Below are 25,405 nucleotides of genomic sequence, written 5' to 3' on the forward strand. Positions count from 1 at the left end.
AAAAGAAATAATATCTAAATAGATAATGTATAAGTTTTCTCAATTTTTCATTACCAAAGAATCTATTGTTGGCAATGGTATAAATAAGAATTTGAAATTTATAAATTATTGATTCATTTCTAATATTGTTAGAAATGATGACATAATGTCAAGTTGAGTTACTTTACTTACCAATTCAATTCAATACCTCATCTATCTATGCAGTTCATACAAGTTTTGCTTTTCAATTTTTATTATTGTCATAGAATATTATAGATTTCGTTTACTCGGTTGAATGAATTAGTATTCGGTTGTATCAAAGAGAATACAACTGTAAATTCTGTAGATTAGTTATTTGTTCTCTAGTATTAGTGAATTATAGATTAAGTTTTTCTGTTGTTAAATCCTGATTATTTCTATTTTCAACGAATCTGTCGCCTTGATTCTATTCTCAATATAGATTTTATGGTTATTGTCATTGTAGTTATTTATTTTTACAAAATAGCACAGATCGGGAGAAAACTAAGAATGTCTTGTATCTTTTTTCCCCAAATTCAGAAACATTAAAAAGTCCGAAATAGGGTTATTGCTTCTTATATAGTTCAAGCTATTGCTGAAGTCTACCGATAGTTTATTGTCATCTAGGTCAAACTGCTGGAGATTGTCGTTTAGTTACTACTGGAGATTCAAGATATTGTTGTAAATTCAGTTGCATTCCTGCTATTATTGTTCTGGGAGACATTTTGCTCCATTTTTTTAAACAACTGGTTCTGATACTGATGAAAGATATGTTCAGTCTTTTTGTTGGTAGATTGTACTATTGAGTAGTGTAATGACATATTGAAAGAGAAAGCCACCTCAACGAATTAAATCTTCACTTTTCGGTTGTTCAACAGCCAGCTACCGTGAAAAAAATTTGCTGCTGCTCTTACGTTGTGATTTCAAAGTGCAATCTTGCGTTTCGTATCTAGTGTCATCTTCCGTCATCTATAAAATGGGGTTATAGGCTAGGAGTGCTGTCTTTTCTGTAGTTTTCAGTTGCAACAGTATTTTAAGATTGTGATCAAATTAAAAATATATATTAAAAGTGATTTTAGTTCAGGCAATGAATGCTCAAAAAAGGGTATAGGGGGAAAAGTTGGGAAGACAATTGTTGACCCCGTAGTTCTGTTTAGGGTAGTTAGGAGGTAAACATATCAAAAGTCCCACCCCCACCCCCCGTGCTAAGGGGGTGGGGGTGGTTTAAAGGTACCATTTTTTGGTTTCTCGCATAAAACTCAAAAAATATGTACAAAAGGTGTGTAATTGTCAAATAAATAACAAAATTGTAAATTGTTAATAAATAACAGGTTATTATCCAATGCTTTGCTCTTTCAGGTCTTATACCTCTCCAACAATGCATCATAAAATCTGATGCTTATCGTAGGTTTGTCGAGCATTGAATTCTCTTTGTAATGATGTATTATTTCACTATTCCAAGTTTTCCTCTCATTGTTATAGCAGCTTCAATGTAGAGGGTGAAATTTCCATTGCTGCAATAAGTGTTAACTCAGCGGCTCCACACCTTCAAAGAGGAGATAAAGATGCGCACTTTTAGTCCAAATTGAGCTGCAAAGTCAAAAATTGTGTCACTGACTCCCCCTTCAAAAGTCATGGTCAAACGATCAATTTTTTGCAGCAATTAATATTTCACCCCCTACATTGAAGCTGCTATAACAATGAGAGGAAAACTTGGAATAGTGAAATAATACATCATTACAAAGAGAATTCAATGCTCGACAAACCTACGATAAGCATCAGATTTTATGATGCATTGTTGGAGAGGTATAAGACCTGAAAGAGCAAAGCATTGGATAATAACCTGTTATTTATTAACAATTTACAATTTTGTTATTTATTTGACAATTACACACCTTCAAGAGCGAATATCTCGGGAACTGTTGCGCGGGAATATCACAGAATTCCACTCAACAAAAAGTATAGAGAATTTATCACGCTTCATTTTTGAATAGTTATTTCAGTCGGTTGAACGCATTGTTCTCTAGATATGAGCGTGGAAGCAAAACGCTGCAAAATGCAACTTTTAAACCACCCTTCATCCTCTTAGCACATGAGTTGGGAATGGGGACTTTTGATATGTTCTCCTCCTAACTAGTCTCAACAAAGCTGCAAAGTCAAAAATTTCGTTTAAAAGATTCCCACCAAATTCCTTTGTCAATTGGTCTATTGTTGCAAAAATTGAGATTTCACACTCAACACTAAAAATGCTATAAAAGGTGTAGGGAAATTCGTAAAAGCGTGAAATCATACATCAAATTGAAGAGAATTTAATGCCATATAAGCTTATAATCAGTATGGATTTTTTCCGTCGATTTTTAAAAAGTTATAACAGCAAAAATAGAAAAAAAATGGTGGCAAACGTGGTTTTTCTAAATAATGTCACACCTTCAAGAGCGGATATCTCGAAAACTAGTAGAGATATGAAAAAAGTTGTAGAATGAATATTGTGGGAAATTATGTAAGCTTTAATTTGTTATATGACAGTCAAGTTCCCGTTAGGAGACATATTTTTTGAGTTTTATGCGAGAAACAAAAAAATGGTACCTTTAAACCACCCCCACCCCCTTAGCACAATGGGTAGGGGAGGGAACTTTTGATATGTTTACCTCCTAACTACCCTAAACAGAACTGCGGGGTCAAAAAGTGTCTTCCCAACTTTTCTTTCTATAATCTTTCCTTGACTGGACTATTTCTACATTATGTTATTACTTTTTTAGTTCTGGAGTTCCTGTCATGAGAATTTGAAAGCATTGGTAAACGACAGCTGACAATAGAATATGCACACACTACACAATCATAGAACGGCGATCTCAAAGTGAAAATAATGCTAGAATTTTATTTATTTTCAATGTTAAATAGATTGCTCAGGTTGACTTTTATTTCAATAATTCACAAAGGTACTTTTTGAAAATTCATGGCATTTCTTGATGTGAATTTTAAAATTAGGTTTGAAAAAAAATTCGTGCTCTTGTAAAGTAGTTTCTACTGCTGCTTCCTAATTCAGCTGTGTGATCATTTAAAATCTGATAATTCCTGCTTCTCAATCTCTCATCTTCTATTGAATTCCCAAATCAGATGTTGGAGATTTGTTCAGAATAGTTCAACCAAAGTTGGTACAAAATTTTGGTTTTTGAGGTTAAATTAATTATTTACTCTTTATTGTGAATGAGAATTGGCATAACTTTGAATATTAAGAAAAAAGTCTAGTTAGTTTCTCAGTGTGCCTAATAATTCTAATTTCCGTTAACCAATTTGAGCTCAACATAGAAAACATGAAGTTGTCTGAGTTGCTTTTAAAGAAACGTGACGATTCTGGTAAAAATAAAAACAAGAAAATGTATGTAGACGATAGCGATGATGAGGTCTACGATCACTCAAAACCTAAAACAGTACCTAAAGAAGATACAGCTTCAAAAACCATTATTCCTGAAGATTCTAAAAAACTTCCTGAGGAAAATACAAATGTAAATCTTATGACATCAACTACTGAAGGAGATGAACATTCAAAAGTGTGTAAACCGTGTAGTGGAGCTGTTAGTGAGATTCCTGCTACAGAAGAGATTCAAGGTACTAGTGGAATTGAAGATAAAGAAGGTATTCAAGGTCCAAATGTGCCCCAGGATGATGGTATGCGGAAAATTTCGGAAAAGGTGGCCAATTACTGCTCGATGGTGATTCAACAGAAGCCAACTAGGATGCAAATGCGTGCTGCCGAGTCTCACTACTACTACCAACGTCCCTGTGGGGAGAATCCCATTCCCCGTCTTCCGGTCATTGACGGAGTCGCTAGCAAGTTGGGTCTGGGTCGAGGAAGCATTGCTAGACTCCGATACTCGTTGCCTTCGATTGCCGGTTGGTCGGCGGTAGCATTTGTCACTGGTGCCTACTTTTCTTTGCAGTTGATTGAAAACGGTTTACCCAAACATTAGACAATTATCCAAAACAACCGAAATATGTTTTATTCTTGACTATTGGTGTTTTGTGTGTTGGTTTATTTTCTTTTATGTTCTATTGTTGATTTACCTGAAATAATAATTCTGATTTAATGTAGTCATGTATTTTGTAATTTCAAAAACACTTATTTTCAAAGTACTAACTGAATCAATTTCAGTACCAATTGCTTGATTCATATTGACCACCACCAATCAAAATCAATTGTAGAATGGTTAGCATTCCTTGTATTAAACTCTATATAATCACCTTAATCAATATAATATTATTGTTCAAATAAATCCAGTTTTATAGTTTATTGAGGAATTGCAAGTTGAAGAATGAGATCAAAGACGACACAGTGTTATACATTTCCTTGCTAAAGGCTCAAGGTGGTCAGAGATCAAAATAATTAGAGTAGAGCACCGATTATCCGGACTGATGCATGTCATCGCAGTGTCCAGGTAACTGATAATCCGGATAATAGATTTTAGCTCTCAAGTGTAGATTTAATTAAAACTTTGAATTGTGGCCTACACTACTGAGTAGTATGTTATGCATGTAATATGACCTGTACACCCTTATCTTCAATTCACATTCTATTTAAAATAGAATAGTTATGTAATTTAATAAGGCACAGTAACATAAAGTCTTTCATTCATTAAAATATTATACTGAACTTTGATTGCGGTGAACCAATCAGCCGCTTAAAATACTGAATAAATTCTTTTTTTAGAAAATTCTAATTTTTATATCACTCAGTGGGCGTCCGGATAATCGGTGCTTACTGTATTGCAAATTGTCTCTATTTCTGTTGTACTGTACTTCAAATGACAATGAAATAGAATTTTGATTGAAACCTAAAAAAATCCACTTTCTAAAATTAGATTTCATCTCATGCAAATTAATTAGACACTATTTCATTCAATCATTTTGTATTTCAATTTTCAGTAATATTAGCTTTCCAATCAATATGATTGATTTCAAAAATAATATCTACAATGATACCAATATTTAGAAAGTCTAACTGAAACTGATCTAGAAGTTGGAACACATATTTATTTATTTCAAATTGTCACACTTCATCAAAGTTATACTCAATTCAATGGTGATACAACAACTTATAATTATTATCACACTTTACATTATATGGTTATTTATGTTTGGTGTAAACATTTTAGGAACTGCGGATCAACAAATTCAAGTAGGCTAAGATGTTCATATGATGGATATGCATGATACATGCTATCGATGCATGTTTGTCCACTTTCGATTTTCGTCCAACAATTGGGGGATTTTCCTCCTTCTGGGATCAGCAGTCTTCCTTTGCTAGGCTGTAGTTTCACTTTCACTAGACTTCTCTTCAAATACGCTCTTCACCAATTTTATTCTAATCACATGTCTTGTAGCCGGTTACTTCAAGTTGAGTTTAATGAACGTTGAGAGGCGTTGTTACAGTAGGAAACTACATGATTGCTTCGTTCATTACCGCCTTGATTTGTGCTGTAATTTAGTACTTTGAGACAAGTAATCCTCATTACAGTTTGCCTCTAGGATAACTAGAGTCTGTAATTTTTATTTGCTGTTTATTTCATCTCGAGTTTTGTTTGATGTTTTCAAAATCGGTATTAAAATTGGCGAAAAACCAAGGAAGGCTTCTCTGCCCATATTGAATGTATTTTCTCTTCTGTTCTTAGTATTTATGTAACACTATCTTATCATTCTAGTTTGCCATTTGAATGAATGGGGGAATATTATTGATCGAGAATTCTATTGATAAAGTTACACCAAAGTTATTTATTTCAATTTATTACTATTTGCCAATTTTGTTGAACCAATTTTTCAGACTGTTTTTAATTTTATCATATCTTTGACGTTTGTTTCAACACTTTGTGTTTTATGACAGTAAAGGATTATTGATTAATATATATATAAAAGCGAAATGGCACTCACTCACTGACTGACTCACTCCTCACTCGCAGAACTAAAAATCTACTGGACCAAAAACGTTCAAATTTGGTAGGTATGTTCAGTTGGCCCTTTAGAGGCGCACTAAGAAATCTTTTGGCGATATTTTAACTCTAAGAGTGGTTTTTAAGGGTTTAAAGTTCGTCTTTTAGCATGTATATTCTTCTTATTCCAATATCTTAAAATTATAATTGAAATGTCCATACCATATGTTAATATAGAACTATAATCTAGAGAGAGTACCTCTTCGGAACAGTTGTTCCGCTAACTAAATTAAAAATTTTGTCAGGTTGGCACTAAGTTGAGTTGACTTTGTTAGGTTGGCACCAAGTTGAAGATTGAAATGCATTTATCGCGGAAAAATTGATTGGGCACTGCTACTTCAATCAGAGCTATTCCTGGGAATATTATATTACTAGCCGTCAGGCTTGCTTCGCTCGCCATATCCGTTTAACCAGACGTTTAGTCTGGGCCCCCGACTGGATCGTCCTAACATATGATGAAAATGCTAGGCGAAAAATGTAGGCGAGCGAAGCGAGCCTGCTGATTTCATTCTTGGACGATCCAGTCGGGGGTCCAGGGGGCGTAGCCCCCTGGCTAGACGGATATGGCGAGCGAAGCGAGCCTGACGGCTAGTTGATTGATATAAATTTAATAATCTGAGATCATCTTAGATGCTAGGAAGTATTATTTAAGATAGTTGGTGCAGCTCAATAAAATAGTCTAGAAGAGGTTATGACCCTGTAATCCATCCTTACTGATGATTTTCAATTTAATTTTATTATTGAATTTAATATTCACAATAATTGTTCCTTTATTAAAAATATATTATTCAATGATATTCTATCAGTTATTTCCGAAGTTGTTGAAGATTCTAGTTGAAACTGATTTTGCTGATTCCAGTGATTATTGAAATAATATTGTAAATAAACTTTTACCCTTTGTGGTTTTATGATTGATCAAAGAATTTCCAATTAACAATATGTAATTTTATTCATAAGCACTACAATAATGTAACATTCACATAATTTTTCCTTTCTAAATATGGAGTGTATCAGTACGAATAAAATACATTTATTATCTCCCTCAGCATGTCATTCAACAGCATTCTTAAGCAAACAGTATTGTATTCAATGATCTGTAATATCACTTGTGTAACTGAATTTGTTATTTAAGTGTTGTCATTGAATAAAACTTGATTTTATTTGAGTTGTTAACAAATAAAGCTTTAAATAAAACTTGAAAGAAAGAAAACAGGAACTATCGATGATAAGATCACAAACCATATGACAATAAATTGTTATAATCCTTTCTGGAAGGTCTATTGCCCTTCAGAAATGTCACATCAAGTTTAGCAGAGCATTTTTAGTATCACGACCCCTCTGGAAAACGATTATTTTCAGTTGAAGTGGGAGAGTCTCTGAAAATAGCTTGCTACATACTGCACTTCCGTTACCTCTTGATCCCCTTGTCACTGGACCCCCAGTAGACGTATCTCAGTTGCTTGTCTATTTGGAGAGGTGTATTTCAGTTCCCACTCAAACGAACGCCACATCAAAAATAATCCTTCATTTGTGGCAGTCGTTCAAAGTGTCAACATTGATTATCTACCGGCACAGGAAAATACTAAAGTCAATATGTCTGCTACAGACAGCCAGAAAATTCTCTCTCCTTCATTCTTGTTTTGATCGGAAACCCTTTTTGTTTCGTGTTATTCCTTCTCGTACCGTATATTCTCTCCCTTCATTCTACAGTTTTACATATGGAAAAAAACATTGTATAGAACCAACTTTTTGCTCCATCTTTGAGTCTTATCGTTAGTGAGTACCCATCCTCCATCACTTAATTGGGCCGTAAATATATCTCAGAGACTTTTTTCCAGTTTATCACAAACTTGGGCAGTCACTCGACTAAAATGCAGGTCTTGATTCAAGTTCCAGATACATAACAATTAACAAGCGCTTTATCTTGTTTTCCAGAAAAACGCAATTAGTTTTTTTCGGAATGAGTGAATTCTTATTGAAGGCAACGAGTGAAGTTTATTTACATGCTTAGCAGAGCAAAACTTTTTGCATTCGAATAACGATTGGCGTAGGGTGATTTGTGTCTCTAGCCAGCCTTTTCACTCCCTTCCTCCTCCTCCTCCTCCTAATCCTATTCCATTTCGTCCACCTCTTACTACTTTTAGTTCATGCCACGTGTGCGCTCACGTGCTTATTTCACTGGAAAAGGCGTATCCTTCTGAAACCCTGAAACTCTCTCTGAATAGTATGGCTCAGACTTGTTGCTTCCATTGTTTTTCAGCTTCGATTTTCTATTATCCTTTTTTAATGGCAGTTTGAGTTTATTCATTGAGAAGGGGTGCTTTGAGAAAATTTATAAAATTTCCATACAATGCTGCACCATCATAATACCTGTCAACTCAAAAATATCTCAACTGTAGATTTCGTATTCCAAATTCTCTGTGTAATTCTACGAACGATTAACCTCTTACCTTCATATCACCGATATAAATTCACCAAATTTCACCTTCAATATGATCAAACTCTTCAATTTAATCCAATTCACCGCGGTATTTTTAAATAACAAAAATATTTTCTAATCTCATAGAAAAATATAGGTACTTCTTATTCTATAGCTATCCTCACTTGGACGTCCAAAATGATTGGTTTCTTGTACAGATGTGATGAGAGGCTGATGCCAAGTCGAATTATCATTTCCAGGAATTATTTCACCGTCATACTTGTTTAATTGGTGATAGTTAAAGATGAATGGACCTGAACCATCAGGGAGTGATTTTGCAGCTAATAACTATTCTTTAATCTGCTACTTTGTTCATAACTGAATATCTTCATTGCTCTGATTCATTAATTATTTATCTTTGTTTCTGAATTAATCTAACCTCATTCAATGAATCATACTGCAAAAAAGAAGAAAATAGTGTCAGTGTGACTCACACGGCTTTTTATTGTTCATCTGTGGATCCTCATATCTGATGTTCATTTTAACAATTTATAATTTCAAAATTTGTTCATTTACTTGTTTGTTATGTGAATCGTGTAACTCAAATTATAGCTTGAGGTAAATTTTAGACTGAGTTGTGTAAATTGGAATGGGAACAGTTTTGGGCTGCATCCTTCCTCTTTCTTTCCGCAAGTGTTGTGATTGCTCTCAACGTAAATAACACTCTAGTAATCAAATTGATTGTCACTGATCAACTAATGGGATGTGTATGTTTTGTGTGTCTTAGACTGCGCGTGAGTCAGGCAATGCCGTCGGCACACCTGACTCTACGTGAGGAGGACGTGGTGCGACTGGCGCTCGAGTTCCTGCACAATAGAGAGCTGCACATATCGCAGCTGTCCCTCGAGCGGGAGACTGGCGTCATCAATGGTGCCTATTCGGACGACATCCTGTTCCTGCGGCAGCTGGTGCTCGACGGCCAGTGGGACGACGTGCTCGAGTTCATCCAACCACTGGAGACCCTGGCCGCCTTCGACATGCGGCGGTTCAAGTACACCGTGTTGCGACACAAGTACATCGAGTTGTTGTGCATCAAGTCTGAAGCCAACCTCAGTGGAGGGGGTGTCGATAGTGCTGTCGAAGAAGTTGTCAAAGTGTTAGGGGAGCTGGAAAAAGTGGCACCCACCAAAGAAGACTACTCTAACTTCTGTCTGCTGCTGACCCTCCCCCGCCTTACCGACCACCTCCACTACAAGGACTGGAACCCGAGCAATGCCCGCGTCCAGTGTTTCCGCGATGTTTTCCCTCTAGTCGAAAAGTTCCTACCTGGAGACCGCAAGACGGACAAGGGTGTCACCATACCCATCAACCACACAGCCAAAAACGATCGGCTCGTTCAGCTCATCATCAAGGGCGTTCTGTATGAGTCGTGTGTCAACTACTGTCAAGCCAAAGCGACCGGTTCCAAAGAATCACACAACACTGAAATGAATTTTTCGCGTCTGCTGGATGGGTCGGCGGGGTTCAGTGATTCGGATTTAAGTTTACTATCGTGGTTGCAGAGCATACCTCCCGATACGTTCAGTGTGCCGTTCGAGCAGCGGACGCTGAACGTGGATGTGGAGAGGCTGGAGAGACCCAGTCTGGAGACATCGTGGACCGAGCATATGCTGGTGACTCCTATCAAACCAAAGACATTCCCTCACTCGGCAATGCCGTTCACGAGACCGCGATCAGCAGCTGATATAATGTCGAGATCGTTGTTGCCCACACTGGAAGGCAGTTCGTCGGCGCGTGTGTCGAAAGCCGCGCTGATGGCATTGTCCACCGGCGATATTCTACCAGATTCGGTCATGTCTCGGTCATCGTTCGCTAGTTTCCATCTTACGGGACACAAAAGTAACAAACTGATGAATACGTCGGTGGATAGGTTGTTTGATAACGATAACGATGTGTTTCTGAGCAGCAGTTTCACTGAGTTTCAACTTCCCTCAATTTCGGAAACACCGCCGACTAATGACAACCGGCCCAAAACACCTGACAAAAAACCTCCTCCTGTAGCTCACTCCACCCCTGTCGCTGCACCCCTGCCCTCGAACGCCTCCACCCCCGAACATCGGTCGGCCTCGGCGTCAAATTCGACAACGGCCCGTTCGTCGCGACGCGATTCACTATCGGAAAAGACGTCGGTTGTTTCGGCGTGTCCCACTCTGCTGCTCACTGATAACAGCTTTGATGGCGATCTGCTGAAGGAGTACCAGCGCCACAAGCAGCGGTTCAACGACAGTGCCGGTACAGACGACACCCACAGGTCAGTCACTCTTCTTTATAGCTACAGTAGTCAACTTTGCATCTTAAGTTTCCCTTTTCTCCAATTTTCAATTGTAGAACTTTGCAGCACAAGTAAGTTTTCACTTAATCATTCAAATACCTAGTTGATAATTTTTTTTGAAGGATAACTCTCACTTATTCTACTCTCATGCTTACTCTATTAACATAGAGTAACTCTATTAACAGATGGAATTAAATAGAGAATGAATTTATTCAAATGCTAATTGATATTATAATTATTATTTAACGAAAATCCCAAATAATTGCTGCAAATCACCCCGAAGACCTCTGCTACTGCAGACATTGACAACAGGGTTATCAGCTAGATGGAAATTCGATGAGAACTACTATCCAAAAATTAGTTGCCAGCCCGGGAATCGAACCCGGTACCTCCCAATTGCCAGTCAGGAATGCTTACCCTTACACCAAACTGACAATACCCTGCCACCAAACTGGCAGAGGTCTTCGGGGTGATTTGCAGCATTTATTTGGGATTTTCGTTTAATAATAATTATATATTAATTAGCATTTGAATAAATGCATTCTCTATTTAATTCCATCTGTAACTGGTCGGCCGCTGTGGCTTCGTATAAAATGAGCGCTGCTATCCAAGGATTGTCAGTTTGGTGTAAGGTAAGCATTCCTGACTGGCAATTGGGAGGTACCGGGTTCGATTCCCGGGCCTGGCAACTAATTTTTGGATAGTAGTTCTCATCGAATTTCCATCCAGCTGTTAACCCTGTTGTCAATGTCTGCAGTTTCAGAGGTCTTCGGGGTGATTTGCAGCATTTATTTGGGATTTTCGTTAAATAATAATTATAACTCTATTAACATTACTCATAGGCAAAACAGCAAGCATACCGTAATTATTTAACAACAAAGTTGTTATTTTGATGAATTTACATTGGATAGTACCACCACTTTAAAATGGAAAGGCATTATCATTATCATCGTGATAATATTATATTACATATTAATTACATTGATTAATACGGCCACGTTATGAATCTCTGCAAAATAGTAGTGGATAGATTTCAAACAAGTAAAATAGGAAAACACCCTAAAATTTATTTTTCAATAAAATTTATTAAATTTCTTTTCTCCATAGAGTGTAGGAAAGAACAACCATACATTGTGATTGGATCCTTCAATTCGGCATTAAATTGTCCAATACTCCAAAAAATATTGTTTAATTTTGAAACTACTCTCTGCGCTCTGATTACATTCAGCTTTATGCATTATTAATGATTTCCTGTGAAAGAAATCGGTTTTTAAATGTAAACTAAAACAATTAAAAGTCTTGTGTGGTTCTAGAATTCAATTTATTAAATAAAATATGATTCGATTAAATGAACTCGATTCATTCAGTCTGAAAATAACCTCATATTCTTGGACAAATTATTACATATTGAAGAACTAGAGTACATATAGTAATCAAGTTCATAAATTAGCACGAACTACCAATTTCGATCACAGAAGCATCAATATGCAAACATGCAAATTGGCTCTCATGAAAGGAAGCTTATTTTGTATCCTGAATGCATTTTCCAGAGCATTACAGGCTCTGTAGGCCGCTAATAATGAGTAAATAATGTTAGGATTTACCTCCAACTGTCACATCTCGCTGAAGATGCACTGTGCTCGTCATGCATAATGCAGGAAAAGTAGAGAGGAAAGCGAACAAGAAGAGGAAAACTAATAATAATGGCAAATTGGAAGTAGCAGACGATGGAATGAGTGAGGCAGAAGAGATGTAGAGACGAAAAAAGAAGAAGATGATGAAGAATAAGACGAGTCGAGAAGAGAAGAAAAGAAGAAAAAGTCGTTGACTCTGAAAAATAAAAGAATTGCGCACCTTTGAGGCTGGCTGCTTGATTATTTGTGTAGGTGTTTGGAAAAGAAGGTAAAGAGATTGAGTGGAGAGTTCGTTACAGAGAAAATATTGCAGTGGTGGGCGGTACATCACGTTGTACAAAACTTAGGCATGTATAAGAGAGCTGGTTAGTGAAGAGGCATCAGCTGTATGAGGAAAGGCGTTTAGTGACATATGGCTCTATGATAAAATAGTACTCATGCTCTATATGTGTGAAATATCGTGAACAATGTATGAATATACATTATACACATATACATAACAATGTTATGCACAATTTAAATTATGGTTCTAAATTTAATTTTATCAACATTTATATATTTGCAAATTCTTATTCCAGTTGGATACAAGTAGGAGGTTTTCGTCGAGTTCTGTTTAAAACTGTTTTATCAATATTTAAAAAATGTATTTTAAAAGTTCAAAAATTTAAAAAGCACTGCGTTCGGTCAATAATTACTATCAATTCGCAGCAAGTAGCTCATGTTGTTGAACTTGTCAAGAACTGAATTAAGAATTCAATCTTCCTCTTCCTAAATATTTACTGCCGTTACTTGAATATACTTCTGAACTTCCCAGTTCAATATAGACTTGAACCTACTCTGTTTATCCTGCTGTTAGGTGTGTGCCATACCATCTAATTAGTATTGACGTTGGCCAGGGAGTATCAGAGCATTAGATGCAGGCCAATTAAGGTAGCAATTAATGCAAGTTCGAACCAGAGCGAATCCACATGACGCATGCGCATGTCCCACTCACACACGCATGTGGTCAGTAATCAGGATTCAACTAAGAATTTCTACCACACTTATAACGTTATAACTATAGAATTGTTCGTGAGTGCTTATTCCTTGCCACTTGAACAGGCATGTGGGATGTACACTAGCTATATCTATAGCTAATAAGCCTGTATAGTTTCAGTAAGCAATAACTATTTTCAAGTTACTCACAGTATACTTGCTATAACTGTAGATATTTTTGACCATAAACTTGACAGAGATCTTGAGTGGGTGTAAAGTAGGGCAAACATTGATGTGGAACCTTACCGTGCAGAAGCTGTTGGATTTAAATTAGTTTTCTTAGATTAGGATATTTTTTTGGTGAAAAACAGTTTCACCAGTTTGTTAAGAGCTGGTTGTTCCGTTCTATTTCTAGGAATACCGGTTTTCCAGTTTGAAAATCAATTGAAATAACATTTTGGAAAATACAGTATTTTTGTTGATCAAATTACGAGTACTGCAGTGTATGTCTTACTCTGACATAAACATTCATTTCTCAAGAGAAGTAATCTATTTCTCAAGACAAGAGGGAAAATGTATTCCCGCTACACTGCATAGAAAACTTACAATTCCCGGTCAGTTTCAAGGTTGGAATGATACATTTTTACGAACAGTGCAGATAAAAAGAACTGATCTCAATATTTAATCCCGGAAAAGTCAAGGTCAGTCGCGATTCCCGTTCTGAAAGTGGTAATTTTATGATCACTTCCAATTTCCGAATATTTCAAATGGGACTAATAATTATGTAGATTTAGTGGGACTTTGGTCCAGTTTCAGTTTTCTCGCCTTGCGCTACCTAGAGATCACAGATAAAACAAGTAATATTTACTTCCTTTATGCTACAGATGAAGATGTCCGTCTGAAGTCAATTAATAATAAGTCTGTCTATCCACAGCATTTTGATTAATTCAGTCATTTGTTGATCATTTACATTTTAGTCCGGGCGCAAATGTCATGAATAAGGCACATCGTGGTCATTTTTGAGTAACAGCCGTGGAAGATGTCTCAATTTCTTCGTTAGGTCTAGCATAATAAGGATCGTGATGATGATAAGTCGAAATCACAGGCAAACACCTCGGAAACAAGATGGCCGCCAAAATTTTCAGGGTTTTGCTATATCGCTTGTATTTCAATAACCGTTCAAGATATTGGACCGTTTTCTCAGACTAAAATATTTTTAAAATCTTCCTCCACTATTTTTGTTTGATAAAATTTTCCTCTAAAACGCATAATTTTTTAGTTATAACCTTCAAAAGCCCAAAAAACTTTTTTTCTGATTTTTTAAAAATTTCATTCCATTATAACTTTTCTTGTGCAAGGGATACAGAGAAATTTTAAATTATGAAATTTAGTGCGTTTTTTCAACTTTGGAACGATGTATCCTCATGCACTGTACGTCAAAAAATGAGGTCTCCAGCGCCCTCCAAAGAAAAATCTGCATGATTTCTGAGGCGTTTTTACTTTCCTTGCCCTATTACCATAGGTAAGGAAAGTATAGCTTTCCAAAAAAATTATGGTACCCTAATTTCATGTTTTCTATACGTTTCAAGATCCCCTGAGTCCAAAAACATGATTTTTGGGTGTTGGTGTGTGTGTGTGTGTGTGTGTCTGTGAACGCGATAACTCCATTCCTAATTAACCGATTGACTTGAAATTTCAACTTTAAGGTCCTTATACCATGAGGATCCGACAATAAGAAATTCAATGAAATGCAATTCAAAATGGCGGATAATGGCTAAAAAACCATGTTTTTCACGGTCTTCTCGAAAACGGCTCTAACGATTTTCTTCAAATTTATACCCTAAATAGCTTATAAATTTATAAGCCCTATCAACTGACATGAGTCTCATTTCTGGGATAATTGCAGGAGCTCCGTAATATTCCTGAGAAGAATGAATTTTGTTAAATTCAATCATGATTTTCTCAAAAATGACTGGACAGATTTTTTTCAAATTCATACCCTGTATAGTTATATATCAGCTCTATTAACTGGCATGAGTCTCCTCCCTGAGAAACTAACAGGGGGTCCACCCCATCCTTGAGAAATTTACTTTGTAACCTCCTTCTCGTACGTGAGGTAGGTAGGTAGAGCAGTTTATTCAAAAGAACACATGTCGATATTTTATTTGTAGAACAGCTGTTTTGACAACTTTTGAAAAATCCTCAAATTTCATAATTCAAACAAAGGAAAATGTACTCTGAAAACAATAACAATAGTATAATCGTAGTTTTAATTATTTAGCCGCCAATCGGCATAATGTTATTCCCCTAAATTATCCTCGTTTAAGAATGAGGCTTATAGATTAATGAGCAAGGAAAGTTGTGTACCACACCAGATTTTTCCATATGCATGAGGTAACAATCGAGAACTATAAAATCGATTTTTTCATGACTAATTTAAAATAGAGACTAATGAAAATGACTAATTTAAATGAGAGAATCATCTCATTGCGACAACTCTTTCCATTATTTATTCAACTTGAAACATACATTTTTCGGGGTCAATATTTTACTTTCCGCTCTGTATATGTATTCGCAGTGGACAAATACTAGTATTATTGGCACAGTGTTGTAGAATATTTCCAAAGCTTCAAAATGACATCTGGTTGGGAGCTGCAAGTCCATATTTAATGGCTGGAGCGTCATCGGAAAAAGAGTGAAATGTACTGTTTGCAGCGGAAAACACGCTTTTTCCACCAAATGCCAATCCCAACAATTAGAAGACCGTGTAACTCATGACTCCTTGAAGGTACAGACTTGGGAATGGTATCAATCTCTTTGTAATGATGTGTAGAAAGAGAATATCCATGATGGCAATCTCAAAAATGTTTGTCATGAAAAAAACAAGATGGCGGAAAAAATATATCGATATATATATATTATCGATATATATTCAAAAAATCGTCTGTAATTCTAATAATGTCGAGGATATCGGATCAATTCAGCCTCTGGAAGCTCCAAAATAATCATAATACAATATCCGAAAGATTTATCCAATTCCACCAACTTTTACTAGCGCCACCGGCGCCGTGCCTAATCTCCTCTATCAATAGCTGAGAAATGTAGTTACGAGTCTTCTCATATATTACTTGCTCATATCTTGAGAAAAATGCTTTCAAGCGACATGACTAACTATTCAGAAATGAAGCTTGATAAATTCTCTACAATATCTGTTCTGTGGTGATATATCCAACAGTTTTCGAGATATACGCTCTTAAAAGTGTAAAATTGTGAAAATAACAGCTTTCAATCCATTTTTTTGATGTTTCAGGGCCTACAACTCTCCAACAATGCATCGTAAAAATGAATGCTCACCGTAGAGCTTTGTAGAGCTTTGTTTCCTCTTCAATTTTATGTATTATTTCACTACTCAATGTTTTCCTTCTAATGTTATAGCAATTCAATGTCGGGGGTGAAATTTTGATTTTGTAACAATTGATCAATGAAATTTGAGTCTGGAACATCTGGTACACAATTCTTGACTTTGTAGCTTATGAAGACTAGTAGTTGGGAGGTGAACATAGCAAAAATACGCATCTCTAGCCTGTCTATTGAGAGTGTGGAACTGCCAAGTTGACACTTGTTGCAGAGTTGAAAATTTCACCCCCCACATTGAATCTGCTATAGAAGGAAAACATTGAGTAGTGAAATAATACATCAAGTTTTTTTTTCTCATAAGATTGATTTCCACTAAATTGATAAATATCTGTATTGATGAGGTCTTAATAGTCTTGGAGAGTTTGAAGGTAAAATTTGATCTCATCGCCTTGACTAAGGCATGGATTGACAATAATAAAAATTTAAATCAATTAGAGGGTTATGATGTGTACAGTACTAATGCTGGGTGGAATAGGAGTGACGGTGTCGTTGTTTATGTTAACTCAGAATTGAATGGTAAAACAAATTGGGCGAGGCGACAGGCCTGAAAACTGAGTTCAAACTGAACAATAGAAACTACACTATCATTTCAATATATCGTAGTCCAGCTATGAACTGTGAAATTTTTCTCGATGATTTACAAGCACTCTATCAAGATACTAATAATAGAAACACATATTTGTTTTTAACCTGATAATAGAGTACGAAATGACAAAGACAGCTACTTAGATATTATGTACGCAGCTGGATTCACTGAAGGCATCTACTTACCAACACGAGTTACCGATTATTCTCAGACATGCATAGATCACATTTTTATAAAGCATTCAAACTATAATGCAGTCAGCGCGGGGGTTTTAAAATCTGATGTGACTGACCACTGGCCAGTCCTTTGCAAAATAGTCCAACCACAAGTTGAAATCAGGCCATTGCGTACCTTCCAAACCTACTTCAATAAGGTTTTATTTCGATCGATGCTTAGGGTACAGTCATGGGATCGGATCACAATGCAGCAGGACGTTAACGCATGTTGTGCACAGTTTTTAAAAGTAATTACTCAACTGAAGGAAAAATCTGAAAAGCCTGCTAAGCCAAGCACCTGCCATCGAAAACTCAAGTCTTGGATCACTATCGACTTGATTATGGAAATTAGAAATCGGGATAAAATGAGTAGACTTGTTAGAAACAACCCCCACGATCAGCAATTGCTTAATAACTTCCGCTCATTTAGGAATACTGTGACTCAGAAACTGAAATAGGCTAAAATTAATTATTACAAAAAAGAAATAACTGATAACGCAAATAACCCAAAAGCCTTTTGGAAAATAATAAACGAGTGCAATGGAAGTAAAGCTAAAAAACAAAAATTTCCCGTAAACCTTTTTCTTAATAATCCTGAAGATAACGGAGAGGAAAGAGTAGGAGAGGTGGCGGATGCTTTTAATGAATATTTTGCCAATGTTGGAAGTAAGTTGCCTCCCCCGTCATATGAACAACTCAATCAGGGTGAAAGTTTGGGTACAAATTTACAGTTTCAACTGCAGCCTGTCACAGAGGATCAACTCATAAAAATTGTTAAAGATATGCGCGGTGGCTCAGCCCCAGGTATTGACAACATCAATGCTAGCTTAATCAAAGACAATATAGATATTCTCTTGATCCCATTAACTCACCTTATAAATCTGAGCCTGACAACAGGGGTGTTTCCTGAGGATTTAAAAATTGCTAAGGTTATACCAATCCACAAGTCTAGCAGTAAAAGTGATATGAATAACTACAGGCCCATTTCCTTGTTATGTGTTGTATCAAAGATATTGAAGAAGTGTGTCAAATTGCAATTTCAGAGGTATTTGGAAGAAAACAACTTGCTTTCAAATCGTCAATTCGGCTTCCGGAAAAGCAAGAATACCTCGGATGCACTGTTTGCGATTAATAAGGCATTCATGGAGGCAATCAATCTAGACCAGAAGGTATTATCAGTTTTTGTTGACCTGGTCAAGGCTTTCGATTCGTTAGACAGAGACATACTCTTTGCTAAACTGGAGTTTATGGGGGTGAGAGGCTTGGCCTTGGCCTGGTTCAAGAGCTATCTTGGTAATAGAAGACAGGTGGTTTCCATCGGACCAAAAATGAGTGAAGTCAGTGAGGTGGAATATGGTGTGGTTCAGGGCAATACCCTTGGGCCAGTTTTATTCCTTGTTTACATTAATAACATTGATAAGCTGAACATTGAAGGCGAGCTCTTCCTATTTGCGGATGATACTGCTGTGATATTTAGGGGTGCAAGCTGGAATGAAACATTTTTGAAGGCTGAAATGGGAATGAAGAAGCTGAAGGCATGGTTTGATCAGAACATCATCACCATGAATGTAGGTAAGACAAAATGGCTGCCCATTGCACTCAGACCTTGTAGTGGGCCTCCAGATAATATAGTTTTGAAATTGCACTCCTGTGATGATACCTATGGCACTGTCTGCAACTGTCAGATCATGATAGGGTTAAGAGTTACAACTATCTGGGAGTTATAATAGATTCTAACCTTAGATATGAGAATCACATAATTAGTTTGCAACGTAAGCTTAGAAAAATGATTTATATTTTTCATCAGCTAAGCTTCATCCTGAACAGGAAATTAAGACAGTTTATTTTGCTCATGTTCAGTCGATCTTAAGTTATGGTGTTATTGCATGGAGAGGAGCAGTTAGAACTGCACTGGAGCCTTATTTATATGTAATACAGAAGCTTATAATCAAGGCCGGCTTGAAACTGGAGAGACAATATCCCACCGAGGCACTCTTTGAATATTCTCAATTATTGACGGTCAGGCAGATATATATGAAGAATGTACTTGTATTCACGTACAAAAACAGGGATTTTATGGTAACCGAGGTAGCACATAACTATAATACTAGAAGCTCTGCAAATGTAGGGCTACAGGTTCCCAGAATTGTCAAATCAATAAATGGCACTAACCCATTCTACGTCTCCAACATTTTATTGAGGAAAGCACCATCCAGAGAAATAATAGAGCCCACGGTAGGTTTGCTTGCTTACAAAAGAATCATCGATGGTTGGCTGCGTGCAACTGGTGCCAATAACTCAGAGAATTTGCTCGAACCCTTATACAGGTAGTTTACAATAATAATAAAAACATTAAAAAAATTAAAATGAAATAAAAGCTCTAGTATGGAATCCTAACTAACTCACTAATTCCTCAACTAACCCAAGGCCCTACATAAATCTTTCTCTTCTTATCTTGTATTGCCGTTTGTTCTTTGCTCTTCTTTCTAAATCTGTAAAGGTTATATTAATTTATTTCTCTAAACTTCTACTCAACTATTTTAGTCACAAAATATCACAGTATAATGATACTCGTCCCACACACAAGTATAAGACTCATGTGGGACTATTTCCTTTGTTGTGTCGGTGCAAGTTATATTTCGTACAGGCTAATGGGCTAGTTGTTTTGGGCCATCGGTTGGTGGCTGTGTCGTGGTTGTTTGTTATTGAATAATATACAGTATAGTGGGCATGTTTGCGATGCAGTCGTCGACCGATGGCTCGGAATTTTGAATAACAGAATTGCAAGTTTTGTTAATTTTTTTCAAGACTTGCAAACTTTTTATGGCTTAGCAATAATATCCAGGTCAATAATGCAATACATCTTTGTGAATTGATATTTATTCCTTTATATATCTATGTATTCTTGTGCACTGTATATGACAATAAAGAATAATTGAATTGAATTGAAATTGAAGGGGAAACAAAGCTCTACAAATCTACGGTGAGCATTCATTTTTACGATGCATTGTTGGAGAGTTGTAGGCCCTGAAACATAAAAAAATTGGATTGAAAGCTGTTATTTTCACAATTTTACACTTTTAAGAGCGTATATCTCGAAAACTGTTGGATATATCACAAATCACCACAGAACAGATATTGTAGAGAATTTATCAAGCTTCATTTCTGAATAGTTAGTCATGTCGGTTGAACGCATTTTTCTCAAGATATGAACAAGTAATCAAAACATTGAAAAATGCAACTTTTAAACCACCCTCATCCCTTAGCACAAGGGGTAGGGATGGGGACTTTTGATATGTTCAACCCCTAACTGGTCCCAACAAAACTGCGGAGTCGAAAATTGTGTTCAAACCATGCTCTCCAAATTCCTTTGTCAATCGGTCTATTTTTGCATAATTGAAGATCTCACACTCAACACTGAAGCTGCTGCAGCACTCGTGGGGATGTGCGTAAACTTGTGAAATTATACATTAAATTGAAGAGAATTTGATGCTCTATAAGCTCATGATCAGCATGGATTTTTCCTATCGATATTCAAAAAGTTATAAGAGCATAAATAGCAAAAAATTGAAGGAAAATGTGTTTTTTCAAAAATGTCACATCTTTTAGAGCGGATATCTCGAAAAGTGAAAGAGATATAGAAAATGTTATGGGATCAATATTTTATAGAATAGTCATGTCTGTACAATGCATAATTTTCGAGTTATATGCGAGAAACCAAAAAATGGTACCTTTGAACCACCACAACCCCTTAGAACAGGGGGTAGGGGTGGGGACTTTTGATATGTTTACCTCCTCACTACCCTAAACAGAATTGCGGGGTCAAAAATTGTCTTCCAAACTTTTCCCTCTATACTCTTTTTTGAGCATTCATTGCCTGGACTAGTACAGCGCACGAAGATAGATATATCGTTCAAAAGTTGAAAAAACGCTCTAAATTCCATAGATTCCAAATTTCTCCGTATCTCTTGCACAAAAAAAATTATAATCGAACAAAATTTGAAAAAAAAATTATAAAAAATTTAAAATTAAAAAAAATTTTTTTGGGCTTTTGAAGGTTATAACTAAGAAAATATGCAGTTTAGAGCAAAATTTTATCAAACAAACATTGTAGAGGAAGATTTTAAAAATATTTTCGTTCAAAAAAACGTTTGAATATCTTGAAATGTTATTGAAATACAGCGATATAGCAAAACCATGAAAACTTTGTCGGCCATCTTGTTTCCGAGGTGTTTGCCTGTGATTTCGACTTATCATCATCATCACGGTCCTTATTATGCTAGACCTAACAAGTAAATTGAGAAATCTTCCACGGCTGTTACCCAAAAATGACCACGGAGTGCCTTATTCATGACATTTGCGCCCGGACTATTAGGATAAGGCTGGAATGATTCCTGGCATGCACTAGTTGAACAAGTTTTAACAAGAATCCATGACTATAGTAAGTTTCAGAAGTAATAACTTTCAAGGTTCACAATTAATTGAAGATGTATCGAAAAGCCATAGTTTTTTTCAAGTTTACTGTTCCTTGCCGTTTCTTTTTATTGCCAGGGGTGATATTGTCCGACCTCATTGCCTGGTTTGACGTTGCATGCCGCAATACCCTAGAATTTTCCCCTTTCCTTTCCTCAAATCTGGGCAATGGTTTGTTGGCGGTGGTTTGAGGAGCAATGGAGTGGTGGGTGGTTTACATGACTCACCAGCGTCAGCGTCATGCTAACTGGCAGGCTGAACCCAGTTTCTGTTTGTTCTGTTTCTTTTGTCCAAGGCAGGGCAGAGCAATGCAGTGCAGTGCATGTTGTGCAACTGATGTTGTATTGTCGCAAAAAGTGGCCGCATTTTGGAACAACCTTTTCCTTCTCTTCCTCATGCTCTTCCTCCTCATTCTCAACCTCCTCTTGCTCCTTATCCTCTTCCTCCTCATCCTCATCCGCCTTCTGGACCTTATCCTCCTCTTCCTCATTCTCCTCCCACTCCTCCTCCGCCTCCTCCTCCGCCTCCTCCTCCTCCTCCTCCTTCTCCTCCTCCTCCTCCTCCTCCTCCTCCTCCTCCTTCACTTAATCAACCTCAGCTACCTCCTCTTCCACCACCTCATATTTTCCTCCTCCTCCTTTTTTCAATTTTTCCTGCTCTCCCTCATCCTCTTTCATATTATATCTATTCACAGTAGGCTATAGAGCTACCCCCTTCCCATCCTTCAAGTTCTCTTTATTCTGTCTGGCAGCGATTCTATTCCATTATCCTTATTTCTCATTCATATTATTCTTCTACGCCCGTTCTTTCTTATCACCTTGCACTTTATCGAACTTCTTCTTCTTCTTCTTCTTCTTCTTCTTCTTCTTCTTCTTCTTCTTCTTCTCCCTCTCCTTCTTCTTCTCCTTCCTTGCTCTTCTTATTCCTTCTTTCTTCTCTTCCCACTTCTCCTCTAACCTAACCTAACCTAACCTAACCATTTACATCCTTTTCAGTCTTCCGCCTCTTCTTCATTTTCCTTATCGCCCTATACATAATCTTCTTTCTCTGTCCAACCCTTCTTTGATCGATAACCTCTTTTTGGCTGTGGGTCTCATTCATATGCCCTGCTTCTGTAATACGAAAAAATGTCATGGTCACACAGTGCATTTTGTCGCGCGCGGTCCTTTCCCATTTTATAGTTTCGGAGCCTTATGTATTGACACGGCATATTTTTCTATAAAATGTATTCCGCCGTTAAAAACAAACTCTAACAACTAATAATGAGAGATGACCTAATGCTATTTCAAATTGACGCGCCGCTCTAGCCGTTCTGTAGCCGTTCTAGTAGGCCTATCCGCAAATTGAAACCTCGTGATTGCATTGATTCGTCTTCAACAACACAAAATATTCAGCATTACTATTGAAAAATCCTTATTAACTATCAATTCCCCATAATTACTCGAATTGATGTTTGATAAACATAATTATCCAGCGAGGTGCAACCGAAGTGGGTGGGGCTTCTACTGCAATGAAAGCAATCGGCATCAATACAGATGGAGGCTTGGAGTAAACATGTATTTAAAACTTGTTATTTACAACAAAAATATGCAGAGGCTAAGCTCTACAAAAGTTGGAGTGAGGCTCACGCGAGCGTTTGATTGTCCACAAACTTCTACAATTTTATTGTGTTTGAAATTGAGGGCCTCATCTTTCCGTTTAATAATTTGATTGGTGCGTGGAAGGTTGGTTCTCTACAGCATGATAATGATGCATTCACGATATGATGATGCTGTTGTCATGCTATCACTTGGTTATCACGAGAGCTGTAGTCCATGTTCTATTATTAGCATGCGATGATGAGTTTTCATTAACTTTTATCCTATTTTCAGAGGTAGAATGCAGTTCTCCTTTGAATTTCGGTTGAGATTGCATGTTTTTGGTTAGAATTTTCCGGAGAGAATAGGTGTAATCAAAAAAGACCTGAAACTGGAAGTACGTTTTTTTTAGTAATGATAAAATCTTACTTTTCATTTTCTAGTTTCAGTTGGAAAGCCACATTCAGAAAATGTTTGACAAACATTTCTATTGTAACATTTTGAGCCAATGATATTGTGTTTGGATATACAGTTGACACCATTTATCAACTTAGAGAGCAACATTTTGAATCGTTATTCCTTGAGTCCCCTTAATATGCTTGTCAAGTGTAAAATCAGCTTCAACATGTTGTTCGTTACCGCAAACCAACATTCTATATTTTTGTTCAATATGATTCAATCCATTGAAGATTTTAAAATATTGAATTCTTCATTTCAAACGATTAAATAGTTGAGTCAGTAACAATATTTGATAAGAAATTAAATCCATACTCCCCACTCTTTCAAAATTTGTTGAAAGGCTGTTGCTATTTTCAAGTAATAGTAGTTTGAATCTCTCGTTCAAAGCTAATAAAAAATAAATTATTGAATCTTTTTTCTCAGTTTGAAATAAATCCTTATATAAAAACCAAAATGTGTGTTATTTATGGAACAAATCAAATCTAACGAAGTATTCTTTATTGCTGTTATTAGGATGGCTGAAAGTTTTTCATTCTCTAGACCGCTAGAGGGGAAATCGTCCTGCATTTTTCCGATTGTTTTCTTTCCCTTTCAAAGTGTTGTCTCTACAAATTCATTTATCCAATTGTTTTGGCGCCGTTGCTGTAGTAGAAAAAGGACTGCCAATTTTAGTTCAAAAATCCGATCACATTGATTTTCCATTTTCTTCGAGATTCATCTCTCTTCTTTCTGTTATTTATCTTTCCTCATATCTAACCTACTGCAACAGAACAATTTTTATGTAAAAAGAATTACGAAGTTTGGAAAATCCAATGCTACTTTGAAATCTCCTTCTATTTTCAATTCTCCAACATATTATTTATCAAATAATGGAATATTTTTTTGTGTTTACTTTCTAATACAATGTAAACCAGATTCTACTCATCATGATTCGTAGCTTTTACTTGAGTTTTTATTAAAAAAAAAACAGGGTAGATTCATTCTAGTATTCCTATTCATACCATTCTAAGACTTGATCATTGATAAATACAGTAGTTGATACGATTTATAATTAAAAAATGTATTTATTGGTGAATAGTTTTTTTAGTGTAATTTTACGGTCAATTTGGACGATAATTCACTTTTAAAATCCAGGGATAAATATATTGTGGGCGATTGCCTTTTTCTCTTTTATGGTGTTTTTTTATACTAGACTTGTAAATATAAACAACTGTTCCTAATTTGTATTGCTATGCGGCATAATTATCATTTTATCAGATATTATCATACTGCTACGTTACAATTTAACTGAGATATTTTTTCACGTTTTAGTGTACTGTTGGATGGAGTTTTCGTAC

General features: G+C 36.3%; 1 protein-coding gene across 2 annotated transcripts in view; it reads left to right on the forward strand.

Moving 5' to 3' along the window:
• The window catches only part of LOC111043535 (WD repeat-containing protein 47), a 248,489-nt gene that overhangs the window by 11,555 nt on the left and 211,529 nt on the right, over window positions 1-25,405 (forward strand). For both annotated transcript variants that reach the window (XM_039430732.1, XM_039430733.1), the window contains exon 2: window positions 9,188-10,711. In XM_039430732.1, coding sequence (XP_039286666.1) covers window positions 9,188-10,711 — 1,524 coding nt within the window. The remainder of the gene's footprint in view (window positions 1-9,187; window positions 10,712-25,405) is intronic.

Source organism: Nilaparvata lugens, chromosome 6 (assembly GCF_014356525.2).
Source record: "Nilaparvata lugens isolate BPH chromosome 6, ASM1435652v1, whole genome shotgun sequence".
In the NCBI taxonomy this organism is placed as follows: domain Eukaryota; kingdom Metazoa; phylum Arthropoda; class Insecta; order Hemiptera; family Delphacidae; genus Nilaparvata; species Nilaparvata lugens.